We start from the raw sequence: 10,848 nt of genomic DNA, 5'->3' as shown, positions 1-10,848 counted from the left end.
TTTTCTAACAGCTACATAGCACTCCATTGTGTAAATGTACCAAAGTTTCTTTAACCAGTCATCTGTTCTCGGGCACTCAGGTTTTTTCCAGATTCTGGCTATTGTAATGAGTGCTGCAATGAACAAACAATTGCAGATGTCACTTCGACTATACCTTTTTGCATCTCTGGGATATATTCCCAGGAGTGCTATAGCTGGGTCAAATGGGAGATCAAATTCTAATTTTTTGAGAATCGTCCATACTGTTTTCCAAAAGGGTTGGACCAGCCTGCATTAACACCAGCAGTGAAGGAGGGGCCCTTTCTCGCCACATCAGTGCCAGCACCTGTTGCTTTTGTTCTTGTGGATGTGGGCCAGTCTCTGTGGTGTGAAATGATATCTCATTGTTGTTTTGATCTGCATCTCTCTGATGATTAGTGATGTAGAGCATTTTCTCATGTGCCTTTTTGCCATTCGGATTTCTTCTTTGCGAAAGTTTCTGTTCATCTCCTCGCCCCATTTTTTGATGGGGTTGGGTGATTTCTTCCTGTGTAGTTTAACCAGTACCTTGTATATCCTTGATATCAACCCCTTGTCGGATGTGTATTTGGTGAATATTCTTTCCCATTCTGTAGGCTGTCTCTGGCAAGCTACCCGTGATCTATTCAATATGCCAAACACAGTAGTAAGTGTCACAATGGAGATGTTACTGGGCCCGCTCAAGCAAATCAATGAACAACGGGAGGACCGTGACCATGATTTCTTACTGTATCCATACAAAATGATTTATATTATATATGCTTATATGCTTGTCGGACAAGGAGAGGAGAAACACACCCATGGGATTCCGCTCTAGGGTGGGTCGTCCTGCTGAGAGAGGATCTGTCCTAGGAGCGGCTTTCCCTGAGGGAAAGAATTCTAACCCTATTGATTATGACCGCACCTATGTGTAATTGTTACCCCAATCCTTCATCCAGAGAGATATAATGAGACTGTAGAATGGGCAAGGGGAGGCAGAGGCAGAGAAGGGAGACTGGTGTGATTGGAATAAACTGCGACTAAGACCAACCAGCCTGGCCCTCGTTCCTTTCCTTGGCTGTCTATCACCATGAACTTCCCCGGAGTGGGGGAAGCAGTGTGAGACTACTGAACGCTGGTGGTGGGAGAGATAGAGCCACCGCCACTGTGTGCTGTGCAACTTCTTTTGAGTTTGCACATCTGGCGTTCCTGGGTGGGCACGAACCACCAACCTTTCGTTTAACAGCCGAATATTGCAACATTTTTGAGTTTACACACTGATGAATATTAGTTTATTAATTTTCTGCATAATATAATCTATACTACGGGCAAAGACTATAATTTAGTGATTCTAGAAGAAATTCATGAATATAATATTGAGAATTTTTTGAAATATGGAAAAAAGACAGAAAATTATTGTTAATTCTCATAGATGCTCCCAAGAAGTATTTGTATTACAAAAAAGCACATTGACATTTGACTTGTTTTTCACATTTAACTTGAGTGTTCCCAGTGTGACATTAATTTGTCAATATAATAACTTTTGAAACTCCATCCCCTTAATAATCATACAAAAACTAAAGTATTATAGCTATATAAGACATTAACTACTCCGGAGTTATGTGACAAATCATTTCATCTCTCTTTGGTATATAACAACCTAAGTCTTATATGGTTCATTAAAACAGTAATAGTACCTTATTGATTTAGTTATCAAATTGACTGAAATATTTTGGAAACAATTCTCACAATGGAGACGTTACTGGTGCTCATTCTAGCAAATCAAAGAACAACAGGGGACAGTGCTACATTGCCATAATTGCATGGGTTATGTTTTTAAACAGTTTATACAAATTACAAATTTATAGATTTACAGTCCAAATGTAGAAATATTAGAGAACATGTACTTCTTCATCAGGATATTCTATTTAAACAAATAAATACATACATGAATCAAAGACCAATAATAACATTGTATATAGTGCTCAAGAGAAAATTTAAAATATTTCCAGTTTCCTAACTTAATTTTAGAGTGAAAGTGCCACATATTTTAAAAATTCTATTACAAAATTGTCTTTTTGGAGTCACACTTCAAAGTTCATAGAATTTACTCTTGGATCTGTGCTCAGGAATCACTCACAATGGTGTGATCTTTTGCAACTCTGACATTTTACCTGAATCACATTATGACAAACTTAGCAACGTTATTTTAAATTAGTTATGGAAAAAATCTGCCAATGTAGCTCCAATTTCAGACATTTATACAAAATCTGTATCAAATACTAGATATTCTATAATAAAATGATTGAACCTAAATATAACACAACTTAATTTTTTTGTTTTTTTATTTTTAGGTCACATCCTGCAATACTAAGAAGATATTCTTCATTCCGCACTGAGGAATTCCTCCAGAGAGTCCTTAGGGAACCAAATGGGATGTTGGGGATAATGGCTGGATTGGCCAAATGCCAGCTAAGCATCCTAAATGATGTACTATTTCTCCAGCACAGTATCTTCCATATTTTTAAATCTTCAATAATATAATAATAATTGCAGTGAGTTCACGGTCACGGTCCTGCTGTTGTTCATAGATTTGCTTGAGCGGGCCCAGTAACGTCTTCATCATGAGACATGTTGTTACTGTGTTTGGCATATCGAGTACGTCACGGGTAACTTGCCAGGCTCTGCCGTGCAGGCGAGATACTCTCGGTAGCTTGCCGGGCTCTCCGAGAGAGGTGGAGGAATCGAACTCGGGTTGGCCATGTTGGCTGCGTGCAAGGCAAATTCCTTTCCACTGTGCTATCGCTCCAGCCATTACAGAAAATTAATTCATTTATTAAAATTTACATGTACTTGTAAATTTACAAAGGCAAACGCCCTACTGCTATGCTATCGCTCCAGCCCACAGTAAGAAATATCTTAAACTTATAGAATTGCTCTCCTAGGGCCATCTCGATCTCAGACTACAGTGCTCAGGCCAGATAGTCTTTCCCACCTCTAGCAGGATCCTAGTATCGTTGTTACTTTTGGATCATGACAGCATTTGTCTATGATCAAACTCTTAACTTATAGTTAAGAATCGTGGTACTTTGGCCTGGCCCATTTCAATGCCAGGGTAGCTCACCGCTTGCCCTGGGTCCATTCAGTCCCTTGTCGGGACCCTGCTTTTGGGATGTTAGGAACTAAGGGCAACTGAGTCTTAAGTAGAGAAAGCAGATGCCCAGGAGTGAATAATATTCAAAGCCAATCAAATCCTAAGTTACAAAGCATAATGTTAACGGTCTTCCTGTATCTATACCAAAGGGCATTACTTTAAAGGAAACTCTTCATAAGGCATTAGGAGACGAGAAAGGTAATATTTCACTCATACATATAAAATCATAGATTTCTGAGGAATCTAACCTTACAGATTAACAGAGTCTGATTAGGGGGAAAGCTGATTAACTGGTTGGGGAGGAGAGCATAGGGAAGAATTTACAGATAAACACAATGGAAAGGAAATGCCTCAGGAGCACTGTGATGGGTGTAACCAGATAAACCTAAGCTCCTTGGGGAGGAAGGACAAAGCAGTGTCATCCTACAATCAGCATGGAAGACAACTGGCACATATATATTACTCTCGTGTGTATTTATATAGTTACCATTGAATACAGAGACTTGAAACCACTTTTCTTCTCATTTTTTAATCTGATTTGAAGAGTTTTAGAACAATGTATTTCCATCAGGTAATTGTTAGTCTCTAAATACAAGCTGAGTAAATTCCTTGCATATTCTTTTCTCCAAGGGCAGGGGTCCCCTGGTTCTGTGCCTCTGGTAAATTTTGCCAAAAACAGTTCATAGGAGATTCATTATCATGTTTCATGTTTGGTCACCAAGGACCAATTAAACTTCATATTGACCCTGCATGTCTATAAACTGCATTAACAAAATAATCATCTTAATACAGTGCATGAAAATCTGTCTCTACTCAAAGATATGAGAAATGACCTTTTCCTGAATCTTGTAAATTTACCTTAGTTTTTAAACACAAAAAATACGTTTGTATTTTAGCAATACTACACAAAAAATTGTTTCCTAGGTTTACATTTGAATAGAATTTTATCAGAACAATTTGAGTGATGGAGAACTCAAATAGCATATCTGGTTCCAAAATATTATGGAAAACATAAGGCTCAATTAGATGGACATATTTAATTTAAAAACTTTAATATATATTAATTTACTCATTTTATTGTTTGAAGAATCAGGATATCTTTTAACTAACAGTAAGTATGTTTTTCTTGATAATTTCAATTTCTTCAGTATTCTATGTACTTTTTGGAGTAAAATTTTAACTTCTGTTTAAAATTAAAATTTCAATAATCAATTTGGATAACTAGGAAAATAAAGCAGATAGTCTTGATGTTATTGTGTCCCATAGATGACAAGTGTGGTTAATTAGATACTTTAGAATATATTTATAACACAGCTCATTTAAAACTGGTGTAAATTCTCCTATTCTTATACCTGGGGTGGAAAAATCAGTAATGAGTAAAGTAAAATATTAATGAATCTCATTAAATATGGCTCACATCACTATAATCACTCATACGAGTAGAATATCTTGACAGAGAATCTGAACTTGTTTGACTTCTACTGTCCACAATTAATATTAGTTATACGATATGTACCTATGTTCTCCATTATCTATCAATTTTGCAACTATTATTATAAATATCCAAGATAATTAATTGCAAGTTTTCCTATGAATATACTAAATAGAAAATATACATAAGTTTATTTTATCAGCGTACATTTTTCAAAGCAAGATTTCAGAAAATTTGTTAGAATTATAAAGTGACGGAATGATTCATATTCTAGCATACTGTTTTGAGTTAGAATATCAAAGTGAATTCCCTAGAGGTTATGAGTCTTCACAGTTGTTTCAAAATGGTTAATACTAGAAATTATTTTCAAAGGGTCCTTGATTGTCAAATGATTATATTCCCTTTTGAACTTGGGTTATTGATTTTTTCATCAATATTAGCTTATATCATAGTTTCTAGCATACGGACGGTCTCTATCTCAGTTGTTATTGGGTTGATGAAATTAAAATTAATTTAATTAGATACTAAGAAAACATGATTTAGGTAATATTGTGGATAGAATTAATATCAATTAGCTAAAAAGCATTTGATGATATTAGAAACTAATGATATTCTTTAAGGAACATCTTTGATTTGTTTTGTTTTGGGGCCACATTTGGGGATCAAACATGGGTTGACCACATGTAAGACAAGTTTTATACCCACTTCAGTATCACTCTCGGAGATCTTTATTCTATTCCAGCACAAAGAAAACAAAAACATTTGCATTTATTATTTACTAAAATAAATCTATTTCCTAACATTAATTATATTATTATGGTTGACAAAGAACTGTGGAAAACAAATTGAAGAGTCTCACAGTTGACCTTAAGTATTCACTAACATATATTGAACAGTTATAAACATAAAACTTCACCTGCTTCTTAGAAAATGCAGGAAAGAAAAAACTTTCATCACAGTGGCATTTGCTTGGTAGATATTTGCATTAGCATGAGTTTTCAAGTAATTTATGGATCAACTAGAAAGAATAAAATAGATGTTAAAATGAATGACAAATAGAAATCTCAGCTAAGCTAGTCTCTGCCAGGTTATGGCAATATAAGTTACTAAATGTGAAGAGTATTATAAATATTTCTCTTAAAAAATATAACATATAGTCTGAAGAAGGCATCAAGAAGTAGAATAAAATAAAAAGGAATTAAGAATGTTTAAAGAGGAAGTGAAAATAAAATTATTGGATCATAGATTCTCCAGGTAGATAATCATTGTTTAATACTTGCATTAATACAGTATGCATATTTTAAGAAACTATCTTGAATTTCACCACCATAAAACAAAATCTAAACAATTAAAAATTCCAAATTGAGGGTTGCAGCAACAGTACAGCGAGTAGGGCACTTGCCTTGCATGTGGCCAGCCCTGTTTCAATACCCAGCATCCCATATGATCCCCTGAGCCCTGCCGGGGTTAATTCCTAAGTGCAGAGTCAGGAGTAACACCTGTGCATCGACAATTGTGAACTAACCAACCCCGCCAAGAAAAGTAAAAACTCTAAATTTGAATCAGATATCTATAAAAATTTAGTGAAAATACCTGTGTTATAAAAATCATTTCAAGGGAGACATAAAAATATTTTTGATTTAAATGATGAATACAAATCTATGTATATTTAATTTTTCCACAAGGAAGGAAATTTGTCAGAATTAGAAGTATACAGAATATAATTTTATATTAAACTGTCCTATTTGATGTATCTATAAAATCTTAGTTTATTTTCTGTGTGTTTAGAATTTTTAATGTTGGGGATATGGCTCAAATATAGGAGAACAAGCTTGTTTTTGGTGAATTTCTGGGTTTTATTTCCAATTATCAGCCTGAATCAAGAGCACTGCTACACATGGTCTTGGCATAATCCAACATCTTTCGTACCTGAGCATTTCTGAGAGTGACCGCTATTGTGGAATATTTAGTTTGGGAAAAGATGGTATTGTTTTCTGGTTTTCTTGTTCTTGAAAATAACCTTAAAATGTTAACAGATATTTTTACTTAACCTTTGTCTGTTTTTTGAAATTGAGATAACACGATAATATATTACTTTATGTCACATTACATTACTGTACATTTTGTTGAAATACATTTCAGACTTTGATTATTTAAAGTTTCTGTCTTTATACCTCCAAATTTTTAAAAAATATTTTTGTTTTTTTCTGTGAAGTAATAAATTCATAGTAATATTTTTCCTTCTCCTCCTCCTCCTGCTCCTACGCCTTCTCCTTCACTTCCTTCTTCTTCATCTGTATCTTCTCTTCCTTCTTCTTCTTCTTCTGTGTTCGACGTTTAATCCTGGCTCTGTGCTTAAGGATCACTCCTGACAGGATTCAAGGAACAACCCCATTTTCCACAGCTGTCGGTTTAATAAGCCCAGAATTGTTATCCTGGACCAAGTATTTATCACATTATTTACTATATATTTCATTTTCTTTTGTTTTTCTCAGTACTACAGATGAGCCAGATTATCTGGTATTTGTCCACTGTTAGGTCATGGATGGAGATCTCCCTCTAAGGACAAAGAGACTCCAGAGACTGCAAACAGCAACATGTTTATTGTAAGACTGGGTAGCTAGGGTCCAACCATCTACACAGACATGCAGGTCTGGCAGGTTGGGTAAAGACCCCAAGCTTCTCCAAAGGAGATCTTACATAGGCCTTTTTCTGACCATTACAGCAGTTAGCCTGCACATTTCATAGCCAATAGATTTGTTAGAACAAATACTTTCCTAACCAATCCAATCAAGGATACATCACTTCTTAGCCTATAGTTTAAAGATCAGCATTTGCATCAGTGCTTAGGAAAGTCCTGGTTTTTAGGGCAGTCCTGGGTCTTGCAACATGGGTTTTGTGAGTGACATCCGGTTACCTGGTCTGATCCCGACCCTTCTCATGACTTGAAAATCGAGTACCTGTATCTGAATTCCTTGCTCAGGCGCAGAAAAAAACAGTTGTTTTGCAATGTGGGCTCCTGTAAAGAGGATCTGAAAAATTTTATGTAGACCTGTTCCTCAAAGAAACAGTTATTTTGCAATGAGGGGCTCCTGTAAAACTGATCTGAAAAAGCTTTTTAGACCTGTTCCTTACATCATCATTCTGACTTAATATAAAAAATGATTTGTTCTGATATTTAAATACATATGTATATATTTTGTGAGACAGAAGAGAAACAGTGCGAGTAGCAAAGCAAAAAATGTGGCGCTTTTTAAAAGTTTTCAGATATTTAAATATGTGTGGTATATTGTACACTCTCCTTAGCTTGCCCTCCGAGTGATAGCACAGCGGGTAGGGTGTTCGCCTTACAAGCGGCCAACATGGCCGACCCGAGTTCGATTCCTCCGCCCCTCTCGGAGAGCCCGGCAAGCTACCGAGAGTATTCGATATGCCAGACACAGTAACAACAAAGTCTCCAATGGAGACGTTACTGGGCTCGCTCAAGCAAATCGATGATCAACGGGAGGGCCTTTAATATTGTACACATTTGGAATTTTTGCAATGCATTATGTATATATGTCTCATATATATTGTGCTCATAATGCTTGAAAATCATTATAAGTTTAGTACAAGCAAATGACAAAAAGAGCACTCATATGTTGCATGAATATTTGTTGTCAGAGGAGCTGAGACAAGGAATGTGAAAGAAATTCATGTCATGGAGGGCCAGATTCTCTCAGACCTGTGACAAAGGTAAAGAGTTCCGAAATCTCCTTTTATTGATCATGGTACCTCTAAAGGGCGCAATACATTGACATCATCAAAAAGAGTTATAGGAAGAACATTGAGGCAGCAAAACATACATTGTTTCCTTGAGTCAGTAGGCCAGTAGTTTTGACCTCCAGAAAGAAGATACAAAACCAAAACTGAAACCTTTCTTGAGCTATTTGGATTTGCATCCCAAAGTATTTGGATTTGCATCCCAAAGACTAGTCTGGCTAGAGCCTGAAATCCATATCCCAAAGATCAGGCCTGGCTACCACCTGAGATCTGCTTGTCAAAGACCAGCCAGGTTTCTGTGAGAAAAGGAAAACTGCCCAGTACAATATACTGAAATTATTTACTGAAGGCAGTTTGAAGGTGGAAAATGGTTCAGCCTCATCCAAACTAGTCAGGACTAGTCATGGGTCCCTATGTTCCTGCCTGTTGTGTGGTGCAGTCTATATGGGCTCACCCTGACAGTTCAGTCCAGCCCCAACACTCATAGGCATGAGTTTTTAATATAGCAAATATTCACTCAAATGAAAAATCCTACTTCAGTAGTTTATCAAAAATTCCATATAAAATATTTCTTAAAATACCTGAACTCCTCTCTTTCTTTCCATATAGATTGCAAGGAAATCAAGGGATAAAAATGGGAAACCACACAGCAGTAACCACATTCATCCTCCTGGGATTGACGGATGACCCACAACTACAGATTTTTATTTTTATACTTCTGCTTATTGCCTACGTGTCAAGTGTAACAGGAAACCTAACTATCATCATCCTGACATTAGTGGATTCCCACCTCAAAACAGCTATGTATTTTTTTCTTCAAAATTTTTCGTTCTTGGAAATCACATTTACTTCTGCATGCATTCCAAGGTTCCTGTACAGTCTATCAACAGGTGACAGAATCATTACCTATGGTGGTTGTGTATGCCAGGTGTTTTTTGCATACCTGTTTGGAATCACTCAATTTTTCCTCCTGGCTGCTATGTCTTATGATCGATACGTAGCCATCTGTAAGCCCCTGCATTATGTGACCATCATGACCCATATTTTCTGCAAAAGACTTGTACTCTGCTGTTGGACAATCACTTTACTGATGCTAATCCCAGGAATTATTTTACTTCTGAATCTGGAATTTTGTGACTCTAATGCCATTGACCATTTTTTCTGTGATGCATACCCTATGCTGAAGATCTCATGCTCAGATATATGGTTGATAGAGAAGATGGTTTTATACTGTTCTACATTTATTTTTGTGGTTACTATCATTTTTGTTGTTCTGTCCTATATAAGTATCATTCAAACGATTCTGAAATTTCCCTCTGTTCAGCAAAGGAAAAAAGCATTTTCTACCTGTTCTTCTCATATGTTTGTGGTTTCTATAACATATGGTAGCTGTATCTTTGTCTATATTAAACCATCGGCAAAAGATGAGACAGCTATTAATAAGGGTGTCACAATTATAAATACTGCTGTCTCCCCTATGTTAAACCCATTTATTTATACTTTGAGAAACAAACAAGTTATTCAAGTCTTTCATGGTTTAGTTCATAAAGTATACAGTTTTTGTGGAATTAAAAATATGCTCAAGTAAAGATGAAAGCAAACTTTATCACTATATATGTATATATGAAGAAAACTGTTTTTAATGATATATAACCTATGATCATTTTAGACAGGATATTAACAAATATACCTCTAAGACAAAATATAAAATCACCGTTTAAGTTTATAACCCATTTTTTCTTGTTCTAATTGCAGCACTTTTTAGCAAGACTACCCTATATACTTAGGGCTTCTATACCTTTTCCTCCTAATAGCCCATGAAAATCAATTAGGGTAAAAGCTGAAGCAAGATCTCAGATTCAAAATGTGATTTATTTCTAAAACATTGTTGTTCACATTCATAGTTGTTTTACTACTCTCAAATTTTGGTGCCCATACATTCAATGATGGGCCACATATAAAGATTGTAATCTAGTTCAATGGAACAAATGGGACAAATGGAACATGGCTTGGCGTCAGCCTCAGGCAACCACAAGCAAATGTCTGAGCCCACAAAGCAGTGCAGAGAAGCGATAAAGGAAGACCTAAAAGAGAGACAAGCAACAGTGCTGGCATATGTGGCAGAATCCTGGAAAAGCTTTCTCAACACCCATCTGTCTTTCACCAACTACAAGACCAAGATGACTGCCCTCCAACATCCTGATGGATCATCACATCTTCCAGAAAGGCAAAGGAGAAGATTATCCATGACGTCTACTCAGATCTATTCGATAGCCATGCCCACCTGCCCATATACCAAATTCCGCAGGATAGATATGTCATTCCCAACAGTCTCCCTTCAAAATCCAAACGGCCATTTTGTAGGTAAAGAAGCGAACAGCGCCCAGCCCAGACAAGGTCAGACCTGAACACCTGAAGAACATGTCGTCAGTACTCATCAATATCCTGGATCAGCTCTTCACACGCTAACTGTCTGAATGCAAGATTCTGTCCCAGTGGAAAA

At 36.3% G+C, this 10,848-nt stretch overlaps 1 protein-coding gene across 1 annotated transcript; it reads left to right on the top strand.

Annotated features, from left to right (window-relative positions):
• Positions 1-8,979: 8,979 nt before the first annotated feature.
• On the top strand, positions 8,980-9,933 carry LOC130024858 (olfactory receptor 6C2-like). The gene has a single exon (XM_056115666.1). The coding sequence runs from the start codon at positions 8,980-8,982 to the stop codon at positions 9,931-9,933; it is 954 nt and encodes a 317-aa protein (XP_055971641.1).
• Positions 9,934-10,848: the final 915 nt, after the last annotated feature.

The sequence above is a fragment of the Sorex fumeus genome, unplaced genomic scaffold, assembly GCF_029834395.1.
Source record: "Sorex fumeus unplaced genomic scaffold, SorFum_2.1 ptg000029l, whole genome shotgun sequence".
Lineage (NCBI taxonomy): Eukaryota > Metazoa > Chordata > Mammalia > Eulipotyphla > Soricidae > Sorex > Sorex fumeus.
The sequence above is the reverse complement of the archived record's forward strand: the minus strand, read 5'-3'. Positions and strand labels throughout refer to the sequence as shown.